At 37.8% G+C, this 19444-nt stretch overlaps 1 protein-coding gene across 3 annotated transcripts in view; it reads right to left on the minus strand.

The window, feature by feature from the left end:
* Positions 1 to 19444, minus strand: part of FAM185A (family with sequence similarity 185 member A) — a 41681-nt gene that overhangs the window by 6666 nt on the left and 15571 nt on the right. For all 3 annotated transcript variants that reach the window (XM_083859993.1, XM_083859992.1, XM_083859991.1), the window contains exons 5-7: positions 15755 to 15796; positions 9908 to 10003; positions 7482 to 7616 (exon numbers count right to left, since the gene is read on the minus strand). In XM_083859993.1, the coding sequence (XP_083716119.1) occupies positions 7482 to 7616; positions 9908 to 10003; positions 15755 to 15796 (273 nt within the window). The remainder of the gene's footprint in view (positions 1 to 7481; positions 7617 to 9907; positions 10004 to 15754; positions 15797 to 19444) is intronic.

Below are 19444 nucleotides of genomic sequence, written 5' to 3' on the forward strand. Positions count from 1 at the left end.
GTCTTACATGATTCACATAAACTCTGTATTCATGGTCATGCTCTGAAAAGCTCACTGTTTAACAAAGGAGAGAGTTCAACTCGGTCTCATTTTATAATTAAGAAACTGAGGCCAAGAGAGAATAAGTGACCTTCCAAATTTATACAAGAGATTTGTGTCCATATTGGGAATTAAACTAGGATCTTTAAAGTCCCAAATTAGTGCCTTTATCACAAGATCAACCTTCAGTTTGGTTTATCTTTACATAATATTTATTTTTACTTTAGTGTTCATTTAACTGTGCGAATTCTAAGCTTAGAACTAATTTTGAGCCTGGAATAGCAAGAGAAATGGCAGGAAAGCAGATTCTGAACCAACTTTGCAAACATGCTCTGCTCTGACCTGTAACACAGCTGAAATTAAATTTTGGCCACAGCAAAAACAGTGGCAAAACTCCAACTGACATCACTGCATTGGTTTCCACAACTCAGGCCTATGTGCCAGAACTTTTCAATAGTGTTTCAGTGCTTTAGCAGTTCTAAATGGGATTCATTTAAGTTTATGAGCCAAACCCACAGCAATTTACAATAGGCTGAGGTATGATTTGGAAGTACTGAATTCTCAGAGGAGTCCAACAATGTCAGAGTCACTTCAGTGTCCCGTGTTATCAGACTACAACACGCCTTCAGGTGTCTCCATAGGGATGTCCCAGTAAGATTTCTGTACTCCTCATTGCTCCAGACAGCAGCAATCTCAATCACACTCAGTGTCAGTATCATTCCTACAGTAAAGCAGAATCCACAGTCCTATTCACCATCTAATTGCAGACTTAAATCTGTGATGAATTACCAAGTTGGACAAATGTGTTGTATATGGAAGCCATTAAAATTTTAAAGTTCAATTCCTCAAAGCTTTCCGGAAACACTGATTTTCAATAGTATTGTATCAGAGAGCACTGAACAAAAAAATAAAACAATCTGTCTTTTAAGCATAGATAGCATTTAAAACATTTCATCGATCTGTTTTTTAAACAGGAAACAGCCACCAAGTGACTAGAAATTGAATCAAAGACATATAAAGGAAAATTTCAGCTGATCCTTTAACAGAGCTGTAGAACACTAAAAATATACAGCTTTTTCTCCTAGGGAGAGAGGATACAATAAATGCAGGCCAGAGATATATTTCCAGAAAGTGAATATTGGAGTGTTTGGTGCCAGTTCCTCTCTCTCATGTTTTTGTGACTATGGCTTGTACTTTTGCACAAGAAACAAACACCAAAGCACAGAATCAGTGCTGTAAATGGTTTTGTGCACTGCTTACACCTTGGCAAAAGAAGCTAAAGAAAAAGTTTAAGGAACGTAGGAACAAATTTACAAGAGCCATTTTAAAGCTGAGTTGTTGTCTGTTTATCATTTTGTTTTTGCTACGTGAATGTAGAAAAAAGTTTTGTTCCTTATTCTTCTGGAAATTTGCCTGTGAGGCAAATATTAAGGTTATTAAGCCCATCACTAATAGGAGGTTTAAAGTTATTTCTCATCTTTAAATAGCTTTGTGTATGAGGCACTAATCCATCAACAAGGTTTAGCTGGAGACCTTCTGACAACTGTTTGGGTTTTAACTGTACTCACTGATTATACTCAGAATACCATGAGAACATAAGTGGATTTTGAGGAAGACTTTGCTAGCTTGATTAAATCACAAAAGCAAACAGCCTCCTGGATTGAGAATGAGGGGGAAGAAAATTAATTTCAAAACCTACCAGTCAAGACAGCAGCATGAGTTCAGGAGAAGTCAGATACACCCTTATGCTGTGTGACCACCTTTTCAATTTAGTGCCCAGGAAAATGGTTGTGCTTTTTCTCCCTCTGCAGTGTCTGGTGTTTATAGGAAGGTAACACCTTTGCAAAACTTTACACAGTCAAGTACTGACTGTTTATTTACTTGCCTTCCTGGAGACTGGAGAAGTTGAGAGCTCTATTTTCATACCACAAAACACAAGAAGAGGATCATATTTTAAGTGTTGTTCATTGGTAGCATTAGGACTGTGGTATAGATCAAAAGGCTGTGAACAGCGTGAGTTGAATGCAAGCTGAAACCAATAAAAATCTGTAGGATAGCATCTCATCTAATGTGTTTAAGAAAAGCTGGATGAACTTTCTGTTTGACTCGAAGGAATGTAATCTTTTCCAGATACAACCTGGGTCTTTGTTTATTTTTTTTAAGATATTGCTTAAGGATCAAGGCTCCACAGAGGGCAGTGTGTAGAGGGACATTATAAAACAAAGCTCTTCCCACTCAGTTCCAGTGGCCAAGAGTCAATAAAAACTGCTTCTAAGAAAGAAGGAAAGTTCTAAAGAGCCTTGAGAACAGACTAAACAGGGGGGGCCATGACACCAGATAGTGTTACTCCTGGGATCAGAACTACAATGCTGACTGCAAAAACTCCACAGCTGCACAGTGGGAGAAGGAGCTCTACACTTGGGCAGCTGGTAAACTTCAGATAAAACCTGAAGTTTCAGCTGACTGACATAATACAAGCCTTTCAGTTATTTCCCTTTAAAGGCAAGTTGCTTGTCTCATGTTATTCACTGCCCCTTCAGCTGTGTTTGTATTCAACCCTTGAACTCCAGGCAGCTAAAAACACAGACATTACCTTGGAGTAAACAATATAGAATTTCTCATAATGAAGACTCTTAAACACATCCATGCATAAAGCCTTGTGCATGGTATAAGAGACTCAATGTACTCAGCCCCCTCTGGCACACTGGCCTTAAAGCAATCCTAAAGGGAAGGCCACAGCATTCCACAGGCTGCTCTCCCAGTACTACTGTATGAGTGACCACTGAGTGAACAGTGAGAAGTAATTATTCCTGATGGCAGGAAACATCTGTCTAGATCCCCTTTGCTCCAGCAGGGAACATCAGGCAGATGTGAAAGTTGTAATATTTCAGTGCATGCCTGAGTAAATGATTGTTGTAAGGAGAAAGGTGCTTCTCACCACAATCTATGGGGAGAACCAGGCAGAATGAGAAGACCTGATGCATGTTAGTAAGAGAAACCTGAAAAGTCAGAGATAGGACAGTAGTGACAAAGTCCATCTTTTCAAAGGAATCTGGAAATTACAGACAGGCTGACTCTCCAGAGGCACAGGAAAGAAGTCCAGCTAAGAAGTTCTGCAGTATTAAAAGAATAATTGGATACTTGATCAACCCATAAGGTAGAGGCAATGTGTACCTGAAAATTTTTGCAGGGCAAAAGGAGTTAGAGAAGTCAATGGGGGATTTCCTCTCCATGTCCTGTATACCCATCTGAGGGAAGGTATAAATTAACATGGGAGAGTCCTATTACCTGCATGGTCACCAGAGGCATTGCTCAGAGGAACACTGCTCTCAGGTGGCTTAGCAAAGCTCTCCTGCTGTAGCCCGGACAGGATTAGTACCAAAACCTAAAAATCCTGTTAACTGCTGTAATTGTTGCCATGCTGACAACAACTGGGAGCAAGTATGTCTCAACTTGGGAGAACACAGTAACTCCCAAAGCATATGCTCTTTGTATAAGGACAGAAAAATACTAAGAGGTTTGCCAGTTGAGAAGGCAAGAACACGGAGACACGACAACCACCACAAACATCCACAGCCTGAGGAGCACCTGTGACATGGTGGGACTTTTATCATGGAAACTCTCACAACTGCTGCAAACCAGATGAAGTGACTGCAAAGTTAAAAGACTACTCAGCACCAAGCAGATGGCATCAGGTAAAAGGTTGCCACTGGATATGAACTTGGCACTAGAACTGGGGCAAGGATGGAGAAACATCCAAAATCAGGTGAGTCCCTGGCATCACTCAGAGATGAGATTTACATGGTTTATTTTCCAGACAATTAGGTTTGGAAATTGACACCATTAGCTACAAGGACTCAAACAAAGTTTCTGAATGACTGCAAGATTTTTCCCAGCAAGTTTACAGTGGTCAGCACACAGAAGCTGGCAACCAAAGTGGCTGAGGTGTGTCCAGTGGCTGCATTTCATTTATTCCCCCATCCACCCACACACCTGATAACCTTCCTTTCTTACTGTGAAATGGGTGGGAGCAGATGGTCACCAGATGGTCACATCAACCTGAGACAAGAGAAAGCAAGGCTGAAAGCCTCTCCTGAGGAAGCACTGAACTTGGTCTGAGATGCTCACATCACCTGGTCTTCACAAGCTGCAGTACTGACAGTCCTACTGCCATCCCAGACAATTCTACAAGAAGTTTACCTTGCTATTTAGCTGAGTTTCCTTTACCACAAGCTCAAGTTATAATTTCTAGTCCTATTGCCAGTGGACAGAACAATTTATTTCTTTATTTCTCTGTAGCAATTTTTTATGTACTAGAAAACTGCATCTTCTCTTCCCTTTGTCTTCTCTTTTGAGACAAAAACATTACTTTTCAGTCTTCTCTCGTTAATCATAATTTTAGGACTCTGATCACATGTTCTTTTTTAGAGACTCTACAGTTTTGAAGCACAGTACTCAAAACTGGACACATTCTTGCAAAGTATTACTATGCCATGTAAAGCCAAAGGACTACTGTGAGTTTTACAGAACAATCATGTTAATATGCTGTTTGTTTTCAATGGTGTAACACTACTGTTTCCTGATATTATTTAAATATTGCTCCTCTTGGTTCTACACAGGTAATTGTTCCTACCTTCATACTTTGAACTTAATTTATTGGAAAATGGCCTAAGCAGCATGTAAATCAAAATTATATGAACTTTAACCTTGACCATTAACATGTTTGCAAGCCCTTTTACATAATAGTCTCCTAAGTTCATTATCTGCTAAGTATTTAACACTTTTGAGCCTGCTACTCTTTCTCTTACCACATTTAGTGCCTATAGCTAATTACCTCCACAGGCATAAGATTTAAGAACACAGGTGGACCTGGAGATGGAGAAGGCAGACATTGACCACTTCTCTTCTTGCCAGGGAAAAGAAAGAACACCTTGACATGATCACAATCAGAAATTACTGGAATTACTCAAGCACTCTAAAGGCAGACAGCCTAACACTTGCTCCAGTGGAAGCTGGACCAGTGCTTAGTATGAACTCTGTTTTTGTAACATCTCCTTATACCATACATAGCACTTCTAAGACTACCTACTGATGCCAATGGAAACAGATGCCTTGCCCTTGCAAACTACTTCAAAGAATAAACTCCCTGTCACTGCTCTCCAGCTCCCTCCCTTTCCCAGGAAGTGTCTCAATTTTGCAGGGAAGTCCCTTCTTTTCCTAAAAGAGCAAAACACATTTTCACACTCTCATCCCTCTGTCTCTAGAGCACTCACTCCAGACTTCCATCACTTTGCTTTCACTAAATCCCACTCTATTCCTTGGCTATCAGGCAATACCCTGGATGTGAGTGCTTGTGGGGTTGTAGTGTACTGACTCCCCCCTCAGTGTGGAAGAGGGGTGATGATGTATATAACTGCTCTAAAGCAGTAGGGAAGGCTTTCCTAGAGCAGGAAAGTGCAGGACCAAGTGCATGTTTACCCAAGCCACAGAACTCTGCCCTGTCTGCCCACTGGACAGCCTTCTCTCTAACACCTTCAAATATTGCCAGAGGCAAGTAAAGCTTCCTAAAAGGTCATAGTTCTTGTGTTATTCACATAATCCATTTGAACTGGATTTTCTGAAAAATCATCTGTTTTTAAATGACTCTTTGAACTCAAAAGCATAAAACTGCTAAACTGTCATGTTCTTGTGGTACAGTTTTAAGCACTTGGCAAAACTCCTCTTCACTCTCAATTTTACATTTCTTCAGTCACAGCAGCAGTACAGCTGTGGACCTTGAACCTGAAACTTCAACAGTGAATAATGTTCTCAGGATACAGAAATTGTATTAAATTATTTTCAATTATTTAAGAATCTACTTATACAAGAAAATAACCAAATATCACTTTTAGGAAGAAGCAATTGTTTATAGTGGGGAGGCAAGTGCTTTGCCCACAGGAAGAACACACCATAAGGTGAAGAGAAATAGAAGCAGGAAGTATCTCCCTTTTTAACTTCTTTAAACAACTGATAATCATTGGCCTAATGCTGTTGCCTTTGCATAATTCTTGATGATTTCTGTGCCTTTGGAACATGTATATTTGAGAGTTAACTAATCAGAGTCACTTTTGGCCTCAAGTGCCAAGATCGTTTCCACACAGAACAGTGGGTTGAAAAATTGCACCTGCTTCAGTGATGACTGTCCTACATAAACACTGACTGGGTTGTGAAAGCAGAGAAGTCATTCAGCTGTGTATATTTGAAACACCACTCTTATCTTTCATGTTGCCAAAGTAGCAAGATGATTGATTGGCCAGTGGTCCTCATTCACTGAGAAGTCTTGTTATACTGCTGAGGTGATGAATTCCAGAAAGTCTTCCTAGAATCTGGGGTCCTTCCACAGATTTCTAGCCTGAGAACTTCTAATTATGGTTTTTAAAGAAACTGTATTTAATAACCACTACTAAATTTAAGTGCTGGTTACTGTTTCTAGGCAGGAAGAGATATATAAGCAGGCTACATACTTAAGTTATGTAATTACACTTCTAATGTTTCCTGAGTTTGAGATTACCATCTTACATGGGGGAGGAAAAGAGGTTTTGTGCATATTTTCTTAGGTTTAAAACCAGAGCAAAACTCAAAGCCTTACCCAATCTGCTATCACATCAGGTCACACTGACATAACACATTCAAACATAAGGCTGGAGCCCTCAGACACATTAAGTTAATGTTTTCTCTAGAGCAAACTGTGTAATTGGTACAAGGAACAGCCTTAACTTCTAGATAGCCACATCTGGAGTGGGGGAGAGAAATACACACCCTGACAGTGAATTGTAGGACTGTTTTCTAAAGCAGGAAACAGCAAGACCTGGGGTTCTAAGTTCAATTCTAAATGCCCTCCAATAATACTTCCAGCAATTGCAGTTACCTTTCCATGTATTCTCTCTCTCTCTCTCTCTCTCTATTCCTCCAGCTCCAGCTTCTTCTGCTCTTCTCATCTTCCACCCATCATTTCTCAGCCTATTCTGCACTACTGTACATTTATAAATATGCCATATATTCCCTTTTATTTCCCCCTTTGACTCAGAACCAGATAATTTTTTTAATTTTATTTTTTATAATATAGATTGCCTAGGAAAGTCTGTGTGACCTTCTAAGCCTACAAAGCAATGGGTCAAATTCAGCTCTGGACTATCTCCCAAAAATTCACTAGACTAACACTAAGGAGGAATTTGGCTCTAAGACTTTTGTTAGAAGAAGTTGGTTACATTCACAAGTCATTTACCAAATAAAATTTTAAAGTCATCCAGTAACATGGGGAGTACAACAGCACAAGCAAACATCTGAATGTGAAGCAGATTAAACAAGCAGCTGCCAAGGGCAATAAACTAATAAAGAAAAGTAGATGCCTTTGATTTAGGCCAGACAGACACTTAGTGGAAGCCAAGATTAGTAAGCCTTACCACTTAGAGCTACATGATCGTCTTTGGAGACACTCTGTGTTTCTTTCAACTGGATTTCTGAGCTCACATCCACTTTTCTTCCAGACAGCTCTAAATAGGCTTTGAGAGATTCAGGTACCTTGACTGTAATTGAACCTGGTATAAATTTAAGGGAAAGCTAGTTAGTTTAACCCTGAGATCAAAGCATGAATTAGGCCACTATTTCACTAACTTGAATCAAATCACCATTCAGTTGTGCTTGGTTGGGTTTTCTTAAAAGTCTTCAGAAACAGTAATCTCTTTTTTTTGGTCACAGAAAGGACAAATGAAGGTATATTCATTTATCATAAACAGAGTATATCACATATAGAAAATGGTATCACAGTATTTCCTTCGCAGATATGGAAATAAATAGTGACCTACACTTCCAGCAATGTCTTTTGATTTACAGGAATGATCAAGGGAAGTAAATGCAATAGATCTCACAGGTATTATGACTTTAGGTTCATCTTGTAGTTGCATATTGCCATTCCTGGCAGGAATGTCCAGACTGGACAAATAACCCAGTCACTGCGTGGCACATGATGAAAGAATTGCTCCTCTGGAAGGATGAGACGCTGCTAACTTACTGTGAACACTGGTGATTGTCTTTGTTTTACTGCTCAGGGCCAGCTGCTCACATCCTCCAACAGATGCAGTCTCAAAACTGACTAATCAGTTTAAACTATGCATCACTAAAATGTAAACTAGCAGCAAAATTGCAGCTTTGGTGGCCTGAATAATTCTACTTTGAGATTAAAACCAGAAATTCTGCTTCCCCTAAATATGTGCATCTATGCATCAGACCACAGGCAGACACTGGGTCCCCAACCTTCCCACATTAGTCATCTTTGGAATAACTCAGTCACAAAGTTTGAAAGCTCTCTCCTACACATTAGATCAAAAACCTGGAAAATTCAGAATATAATTCCTTTTTATGTGCTCCTTAGTTTTTGCTCAATTTCAATATTCACATTAGAAAAACACAAAACAGTTTATTGACATACATCTCAGGAGCTTAAGCAGAACATGGTAAGAATAATAGCTAAATAGCACCAGAAAACAACCCTAGCTAAGCAATTTAGACTCAGCAGAATCACTTGCCTGTGACAGTTCTGATGAACAAATAACTTCCAGTATAATTTAGGCGTGCATTTTGCTGGATACACAAAAGCCTTAGAATAAGAAAGGGAAAAGGTCTTCATCTTTGGGTCCTCTTTGGAGAGTTGCTCAGTGGTGACTCATAAAAACCAACACACATGCAGCTCATTTATCACAAATGGGACATTTTCTACACTGCAGCTGTCGGCAGTTATTCTGAATTTACAGGGTAAACAGAAACAGAACTTCAACTTTGCCTTTACTAAACTGTGCTGCCAGAAGAGATGTCAGAAAACATTTTGAAAATAAAATTAATTAGCTTTTATTAAATACATTCCTTTTTTCTTTTAGCTCAAAGAGACATTAACTTAGAAAAATAAGTGATACAAAAGGTAACCAAGAAATAATATAAAAATAAATTTCTTTGCACTATTGAAACCAAAATAGATTGTACAAAAAGATGCACAAATTATTTCATTTCACTGACACCATGAGTCCCATTTGAGTAACCATTAGGTTTTAACAGGGCACAGGCATTGTCTCACAGGAGACTGAAATGGAAGAAATGCCATGCTCATTTAAACCACCTGAAGTGCCTGACATGACATTAAGTCAAGTATAAAAACACTGTAGTGTGTTTTGCTTGTTTTGGATTTTTTTTTGTTCATTTGCATTTTGGCTTTTTTTGGTGCTGTTTTGTTTTGGGTTTTTTTGTTTCCAAGCTAGGATTAACAAGATGTATTCAGGGCTGTGTAATTTACAGCAACATATCTTCAGAATGGCAAAACTACGAATTCAACTTTAGGTGTGAGCTTTTAACTAAGAAGAGAAATTTGAGTGAGTAAGCAGGAGAGAAAATGAAGGAAAAATGGTAATCCCATCTTTGTTTTTCTGCCTTCAAATTTTCATGGTAGGACATTTTAGTCAGAAGACAAGAAAAATAAACGTATGTGTGTCAGTTATCACTGCCCATACAGCATCATGAAGAAAGCTGTGTCAAGGCAAAGGAACATTGTAACACTAGTCATCTCTGCAGAATTCCGCTGGGTATATTGCCAGGAAAAAAAGAAAAAACATTGAAAAACACAAACACTTTTAATCCATTTTAAGTAATCTTGTCCCTTACAGAGCTTATTGTATTTTAAGTATTTATAGACATCTAATAATAATGACAAAAAAAAAAGTAAATAGCCAACAATCACAAACTATTTGTACAGACAGATTAAAAACCACCCAAAACAAACCTTTATCTTCTTCTAATTTACATCAAAATCTGCCACAAAAAATATTTTATTTAGTTTGCTAACCTTTCTGGGATTTCAGATCCACTTTTCTTAATTGACTGACATAAACATCTATTGTCCCATGATACGTAGAAGCTTTTAGACTTCCATCTGATGAATCTAAAAAACAAAAGAAAAGAACTTGTGTATCATTCACTCTTTTAAACTAAACATTTGCCAGGATCTCTCTTTACATTTCAAACTGATTTTTATCAATTCTTATGTGTTTGAGAAGTATCATAATAATTTACGGAATGTCAGCCTTCACTTACAATAACAGGTTTCTGGGGAAAAAAAAAAATAATAATAAAAAAATATATATATATCTCCCCAGTCCAGAACTGGGGCACACTCTGGTCCTCAGGCTGCAGCTCTGCAGTTGCCCTACAAGGGCCCAATTGCAGTATACATCCTTCTACAGGAATGTTTTTATCTTTGTGTGAAAATCAAGCACAAAACTTGAATACTAAGATCTCTTTTATTTTTCAAAAGAGTTCATTTGCTCGGACTCTGTGCAGGAAGAACTTTACCCAGGAAAGCTACCCCATGCAAAAACCAAGCCGCTGTTCACTGCAATATCTTGTTACACAGAATAACTGAATACAGGCTTTGTAAAGTCTAATTCATGACATCTGAATTATCAACAAATGTTTAATATGTGCAGGAAAACAGCATTTGTTCTGTGCCCTAGAATACAGAGGCCTAAATTTTCTTTTATACCTTATTAGCAGAAATTTATGAACATAAAACTTTGCAAAGAAGCATTTTTACGAGTAGAAAGTCTTTAAGAAGTTTTAATTGTACACTTGAGTAGTCCTTATTTGCAATGTATTCCAATTTTAAACACACAGACTTCCACAGTACTAAGTGAAGTCCCAAAGAGTTTACTTTCAAACTACTGAACAGGCTTATACCTAATAAAAATAGCAAGGAATTTATAAAGAAACTTCAGAGGAGCATATAAAAATTACATTTGTACACAAGCAAAAGGCAGTTAGAGACATTTTTAGAGACAATGCTAGAAATTAAAGTATTGGCAAGAAATCCTGAGATATTGAGAGAGACTGGTTTCTGGGGGAGCTGGGGCTGTTTAGCCTGAAGAAGAGAAGACTCAGAGGTGACCTTATCACTCCCTAAGGTGATTGTAATCAGGTGAGGGTTGGTCTCTTTCTCCAGGCAGCAACTGACAGAACAGGAGGACACAGTCTGAAGCTGCACCAAGGGAAATATAGGCTGGATATTAGGAAGAAGATTTTTACAGAAAGGGTGATAAAGTATTGAAATGGTTTGCCTGGGGAGTTGGTGGATTCACCATCTCCAGATGTGTTTAAGAAAAGACTGGATGTGGCACTTGGTGCCATGGTTCAGTTGAGGTTAGGGTTGGGTTAGACTTGATGATCTTGGAGGTCTCTTCCAACCTAATGATTCTGTAATTCTGAATATGCACAGAAAAAACTCAACAGTCAAACTGTTAGAAATAGCTAAAATAATAAATAAAACCTGAATGAAACGTCTCATTTTAAAAAGTAAAAGCATTAATGAAAGAATTAACCTGATTAATCATTAACAAGGATGTCTCATATATTAATGTTTTGTGCTTGCCATACAGTTTTAGCTCTAAGTAAATTCATCCGAAGCTTTTCTGATCCCAGATTTCAAGCACAGATGCCAAAGATCAGTGCATTGCTTACAACAGCAAAAACACAGAAAAAGATCTTTATCCCACAGCTAAAGCTGATTTCTTTGGAGGGAAAAGTAATTAAAAAAAAAGTAGCTAAACCATACTTAGCTGAGAAACTGAGAAGGGCTTTGGTTAAAAAGAAAACATTAATAACTAGAACTAGATGTGAATGATTTTGCCATCTCAAGACTTTATGTATTAAAGAAGGTCTGTCTGAAATCTTAAAAGAAAGTTCTGCTTGCCTAAGTGAAAATGAAACATTGATTTTAACTGATGACTTTTTAAAACATTGTTCATAATAGTTGAAAAGTTAAACTCATTAGAACTGGAAAATTTGACATGCATCAATGTTTTTAATGCACATTTTAAGTAGTGATCACTAGAAGTTTTCATGCAAAAGCAGTTTTTGCAGATATTCCCCATCAAATTTAGTAACAGCCAATTACCAACTCTCCATGTCATCTTGACAGAGATTTTGTTGGCAACAGATACAGGAAACATCCAGCCTTCAACTCTTCTGCTTTAAGCAGAACATGTAATAAGTTCCTTTATCTATTCCAGCAAGAAAGAAGAGTCTCCAGTGACAGCAGCTCTCTCCAGGGAGAACAACTATGAGCAGTCCACACACCACCAGCTTTAGATGGTGCTTTAGAGGGACAACTTTGACCCACTGAAGCCTTTCTCTTCCCACTTCTCAAATGCAAAAGCAGCTCCTGTGAGATTCTTCCCAGTGGGAATTTGTGAATCTGCAAGACTGAACAAAGTGTTCTTTCCCAGATATTCGATTAATAAATATTAAAATAAAAATAATTATCATTTTGTGAGAGACTGGATTGTGTTTGCAGAAGGCATCAACATGAACAAAGGATGCAGGAGGAGGGCAGTAGGGACAGGCTCACCAAGGCACAGATTACCAGGAAAGCCAAAAACAGCCTTGAGGGAAATGGAACACTTTTCCATTGAAGAACAGTGTCTTGGGAGGATGACTTGCCAGATTTTGACTCCCAGAGTATCTCACTAATACAAAGTTTCCTATGGCTGAAGAAACTATGGCAGAGTTTCAAAACCACCAAGAAGCCTGGCAGGACTAACCAAACACTAAACTAGACACTTCAATACTGTACAGTAAACAACTGTTAAGCTTTGACCCATGGAAGTAACACGAAATATATTTTATGGAAACAACTGAATATGATTTATCCAATGCATATCACAGATATGATATTAATCACACTTGTATCTACAAGTGTGTAGATACAATTAAGAATACCAAGAAACAGAATTGTTCATCATTTCTGCAAAGTCCATACAGATGCTGTTTTAAGTTTGTCTCTAACTCTCAACAAATAAAGGGGAATTAAAAAAAATGGATTTAAAACCCTCAAAGATGAGGCACTAAAAAGTGCCGAAATCTAAATAAATAAATATTTCAACAATGAAAAATTACCCTATACTAAGAAGCAGAGGCTGGTAGGATACAATACATAACAAATAGTAACAGAGACAATACATATTTTATGGTTATGACAGATCAAACCTAAAGCAATTTATTTTCAAATATATATCCAGAGCTGGCTGATATGAATGTGAATAACTGAAATTAAAAATAAGGAAAAAATGTACAGTTTGAATTCAGAATTTGCTAAGGACTGACAAGGAAAAGATTTTCTCCAGGTTTTTCAAGGGGAAGAACAAGGACAAAGCCTTTTACAAGAAATGGAGCAGATGGTCACTCTTGAGCAGCTTTAGCTATTTAAGAATTTACTGATACTAGATAAAAAAGATGAAAAAAAGCACAGTGAAGCAAGATGTCCTTGGCAAGGACTAATGTCTTTGTTAAGTTTTATGAAAATTAAATCAAGCTTGAAGAATAAAACCCAAGTCATATAACTTGAGAAAGACTGCACAAAAAGATCAGTGAAAGGCCTAAAAAGCTAACATTTAGTATCAATTCTCCCTTCACTTTATCAGTCAACCACTAAAGAAAGGATTAAACACAAGCAATCTTTCCTTAAATCTAAGCGAAAACATAATTTCCCTAATAGTACCTAAAGACTGACATTGTTCATGGTAAAATCAGTGACAAAATCAATCTCTATAGGAACACAAAATATTTATTATGATTTGATTGCAGACTGGAGGACGCATGAAATTCTAACATATCTGAAGTGTGATGAAGATTTAATTCCTGCTTAGCCAGCTATCCATTATTTCTTATTGATAGAAAACTGGCAAATATTCTTGGTTTAGTTCATTGTTCCAAAACTGTCATATGAGAAGTATTATAAGAAACTTAAATGTTTTCAACAAATAGACTTCACAATTATTTATTATTTATAATTCACTAAATTGCACATACTACTGAAAAATCCTTAGCAGTCCTGACCATACTCACCATGAGGACCTGGCAGAATAAACGATGCAACATACAAAGCAAAGAAATCTCTCATGAAAGCAATTCTTTTCCTATGTGAATTATCCAGGCTATCCTTTTACTTCTTAATGATCTATTTTCTACCTCAGTTTTAAGTTATATCCATTGGTTGTAAAGGCCATAAGTCTCTTTCTGATAAATTACTCTGCTCCAAAAAAGCCCAAACAACCAAACCACCCAACTTGTCTAATTTGGAGAAAAAGGAAGTGGGGGGTGACCTCATTGCTCTCTGCAGCTTCCTGAGGAAGTGCTGAACTTTTCTCCCTGATGTCCAGTGAAAGGTTAAATGGGAATGGTTCTTTTTTAGGAAGCATTTTTTTACAGAGAGTGGTCAAACGCTGGAACAGGGTTCCCAGAGAGATGCTTGTGCCCCAAGTCTGTTGAGTGTTTAAGAGCCCCTAAACAAGACACTTCAACTCTTGGCCAGGCAGTTGGACTGGATGATCCCTGTAGGTCCTTTCCAACAGAAATAAGGGATAAGGCCTTGGGCAAACTAGTCAAGTAGGAGGTGTTCTCACATTTTTAGAGCTGAAAGTCTGGATCTTAAGCCTTTTACCTTTAGAAAAATACATAAAAATACCAGGGATGTTTAATGCTCTTTAGGAAAAGATGAAGTCTAACTAGTGCTGTCAGAATTGAAGTCTGAAAAATAAAGTTTCTTCAACTGTAAGATGTCTTAATGCTTAAGCTGAATCTGGTTAGTTAAGGAAAATAATCATCATCTGTTGACGGAAAAAGCTACCTCCTATATTAAGAAATCTTTCTTTCATACCCTATGAGTTTGTTTAAGAGAAGGAAAAACAGCCTAGCAAGTTGAATTTAATTCTGTGGTTTAATGACTAACTCATAAGAATGTGTCCTGCATTCATTTTCCAGGAATGTTAATATGGAGCTCTTAGAAACATAAGAGGAGTTAAGGGTTGCTGAACAATTCTTAGACATTATCCACGAAATATGCTTAGTGAGTGACTACAGTTAACACCATCAGCAGAAGTCTTCAAGATCTGGGCCTGAGGAAATCTTTCTACATTCTAGAAATACACTGAGCCTTGTCTATGATTCTGTTAGTTCAATTTTCTACCATAGCAATAACTAGAATTCGAGTTTCTCACTTCGGTGTTTTGTGTGCTATAAAATGCACTGATATAAGGTATACCATAACTGATAGCTCTGAGTTATCCTGTTACATAAATGCCCCAGTTTCCAAAAAAAAAAAAAAAAAAAAAAAAAAAAAAAAAAAAAAAAAAGTTCATGAGATATTTTCGTTTCTGAAGCAAAAACTCTTAGAATAATAGTTTGAAAACAATTAAATTATCACAAGCCTTTCCAACACCTCCCCAAACAAGTAATACATCAATTATTAGCTTCCTGATATAAAAACTGAACATAGCTAATCACTGATAGCAATAAATGTAAGACAGATAACTACATTAAGGGCACGACTGCATTTGATGTAGACTTAAGATTTTTTTTGTGTCCTTTTATCCCATCTTTATCTAAAAGATGGCATCTAGACTCAGTCCAACTTGTGCAAAGTCCAGCAGCTATTGGCTACGAAGTGAGATTGTGTGCTTTGCCCAACCACAAAAGGCTGAGTTTGGAAAGGGTCTTACTCAGCCACAGTTATCACTGCTCCTCCTGAAAAGGAGGCAAAACATCTGTGTGAATTCACCTCCTTTTTACTTCCCCTGTGAATATTTAGCCTTTAGAAGGGAGAAGGGAAGAGCAAGAGAGACAGAGAGAAGGCAGAACCTACCTACTGTGATACTCCCTCCTTTGGTCTGAAGGTTGGTATTACCTATAATGAAAAGGGGAAAAATGTTAAAAACATATCATTGAAACATTTATTTAATATTGTTGCTTTACAAACAAAAGTCTCAACATATATGGGCAACAATTAAGTGATTCCAGACAAGAAAAACATTGAGTAAAGTCAAAGACACCACTTGGATTTGAGGGAGGAAAAAATGTAGAAAGGCATGTGCAAGGCTAGCGCACAATATTCTCTTATTTTATTTTGGGCAATTTTTTGTTACTTGCTCTGATGCCTGCAACAGCACTACAGATGATTTAAGTTCAATTGCATGGAATAGCATAAACAGTTTCTACTTTCCTCTTTTATATACCTATACCCCATCTCTGTCATCTGCCAAGGCTGCTTCCTGGACCCACTGAACATTTCCTGCTCCCTCCAAACTTATTCTAATGTGCATGACAAGCCCTTGTCAACATTTCCATTGACTTCAGTCAGAGTATGTTGGGCAAAGTGGAGAACATCAAACAAAATGTGTAAGGCACAAAATGTAGAATGGTCTTCTACTGAACTTGCATCATTTTAAATAGCCACAGGTGTTCCAGCTTTAACATTTCAAAATACTTGTTCTGGCCTTTCACCCATAACATCAAGAGAATCTGGAAGGACAGATGTACCTCGTAACATGAGAGACATCTATACTGCTAACAGTCCAACTGAATTGTAGAAACTTCTACAGTTCCATGTATAAACGTGTCACAGAAAATGTTTTCAATTAAAAACTGAACCACACTGTGTCATCCCTGCCATTCTCTCATCCTCCCAAGATAAAGACAGAATGAAGAATAAGGCTGAGTGCAGTTTAGTAATACACAGTAGTCATAACACTGAAATCTTTCAGAAGAGATTTTAAAAATTGCAAATGGATTAAGCTCTACCCTATCTTGTGTAATTACACAGCAGTAAGCAACAATTAGGGCAGACTGCATTCCACTGTATATGACCTGTATTTTTCTTAGTGGTTCATGGGCTGAAAGCTAGAAAAGCAGCCTATCATCAACAGACTTAAATTCATCTTTTCAAGTAGATACTGTACAAAATAGTTTGGAGTTCTGAAAACAAAAGCATTTTTCAATGACCTTGAAAGACGTTTGGATTCACTCTTTGCTGTTTTTAAAAGGCACTACAATTACCCCACCCTTTTCCTCATTTGATCATGACTAGCACTTAGTCTGGTACAACCTACAAAAAGACCTAGGGTTTTGTCAGCTGGCAGCTCCCATGGAGCAGCTGAAGGTAGATTATATTCTGTCAGCATACAGCCCCTGGGTCTGTTCTTTGTTTTTCCAGGGGTTTTCTTTTCTGTTTTGAAAAGTAGAACCTTGAAAAGTATTCAACATGCAGAAATCAAATTCCTTCTAGACACATACGTACATGGCAGAACTACCAATGCTGCACAATGTCAACACAATATACTGGTGTGAAAAGCTCACTTCAAACATCTAGCTAGAACAAAAGCTGCTTTTGAAGCAGGCAGGAATGTCCTGCACTGTCTACAGAGAGTGCACAGATTTGCACTTTTGGTCATGTACCTGTTCTCTGAAGGCCAACACTTGACTTGGAATTTTTAAGTTAGACAAGTATTTTTTAGGCAGATCAAGGGCAAAGAGAGAAAGACCAGACTAAAGGTAATTAAACCAATAATTGGTTATAACAACCAACTGATTTTAGCATAATGCAGTACTATGATATTAAAAAAATAATAATTTAATCAAAATATTGAGAGCAGTGCCTTTGTGTTTTGGGGTTTTTGTTGTTTCTGAAGAAAGAGTTATCTTTTCTATTATCTACAATCTTTGCTTCTTCAATGAACATCGTAAAATTTCAAATTACTGTACTGCAGTTAGGATTAGTATCGGACCAAGGGCAAAAGATGGCTTTTGGAATGTAAAGGCAACACTATATGCTGGGTTATTTATATTCCTTCAATTTGTTTTGGAAGCTCTCAACAAGGCAGGATTATTTCAATGCACAAAAAAGAAAAACAAACCATTATGCAACTTTTTGCTTCTTTAGAAATTAATTTTATTTTCACTTCTTTATAGACATGTCTGTACTTTAGTTTGATGAAAATTTAAAATGTGAAGTTACAATTCCACTCTACACACAGTGAAATCCAGAAACGTAGCTGAAATGTATGGAACACACTTTGGTATATCAAAAAGTATATTTTCTGGAGAGATTATAGAACACAAAGCTCAAGCATTGGATTGCACTACCTTTGGAAGATGGCAGATATTCTACTTTGTCTTATTCAAGTCACTGACAAGGCAGTTAGTATGTTCACTCTTTCCTGTATATACATTAGTGTGCAAATGTATAAAGTAACCTCAATAACCTTGTTTTCCAGTGTGATTCTTTTAGATAATTGAAGAGTTACTAGACTATGACACAAGAAAAGGTCAAGAGCAAATATAAAGTCCATCACAGGCTTTACTGATTGTCTTGGGTTGCAAGGGAAGATGTAACCAAAAGTATGTATTCTATTACTATCTGTTGAAACCAGCTGGGGAAGTGTTTTTTCTCTTCTATGACCCATTCCTCATAACTCTGGGGGGGAGGGGGTGGGTGTCTTCTGCTAATGGCCAGTTGTTAAACCAGGTGGGGCAGTGTTCTTTACCTCTTCCATGGCCCATCCTCTCTCCAGGGGAATATCTGCTGTTAATGGGGCATTAAGGTTCACTGCATGACTGATAAAATTACATCATCCCATTGGGAGATGCTCTACCCAGGGAGAGGAGCCAAGCATTCCTACCTGGATAAAACCTGAGATTCAGAACACCAGGACAGCCTGTTTTCCACTGGATTCCCAGGGGAAAATGGGACTCATGTCACCACCATTGGACCCTTCTACAGGATTGTCTCTGCTCCAACAGAACCACATCTGTCACTCCAGAAGTCACACTGAACTGCTGCAAACACCCTGACCAACAGGGTGTAAGGTTGTATTCTGACTGTCAGTGTTTCCTTTTTCTTGTTTGCTTTTTTTGTACTACTACATTTGTATTTTTAATATTCCTAGTAAAGAACTGTAATTTCTATGCCCATATCTTTACCTGAAAGCCCCTTAATTTCAAAATTACATTAATTCAGAGGGAGGGCATTTACATTTGCCATTCCAAGGGAAGCTCTGGTTTTTCCCTGGCAGACACCTGTCTTTCCAAACTAAGACACTGATGTAAAGCAGTAAAAGCTGAGTGCTGACTGTTTGCAAGGAAGCACAGCAGGTAAGGACCTGGGCATCCTAATGGACACCATCTCCAGTGGGAGTGAGTAAAGAAAGTCAGCTGCACACTGAGCTGTATGATCAGGAGTATAACAGCAAGTGAATCCCTCCTGTGAGGCTGCACTTAGAATATTGTGTCCAGTTTTGTACTTTCAAGTCAAGAAAGACACTGGTGTACTTAACTAAGGCTAGAGAAGGCTATTGAGAAAATGAGGGACCAGACCAAGCTACAGATGCTCTGAGAGCATCTGTTTGTTTTGCTTTAAAAGGAGAAGGTTGAGGAGTCTTCTTGTGGCCTTCAACTACCTAATGGGAAGGTATAGAGAAAAAGACATCCTTCCCATGGTGATGCAGCAAGAAAAAGGAAGAAGAGGCAATAATGGTTTCAAGTTGTAATGGAAATTATG

This window comes from Zosterops lateralis (assembly GCF_965231275.1).
Source record: "Zosterops lateralis genome assembly, chromosome: 4".
In the NCBI taxonomy this organism is placed as follows: Eukaryota; Metazoa; Chordata; class Aves; order Passeriformes; family Zosteropidae; genus Zosterops; species Zosterops lateralis.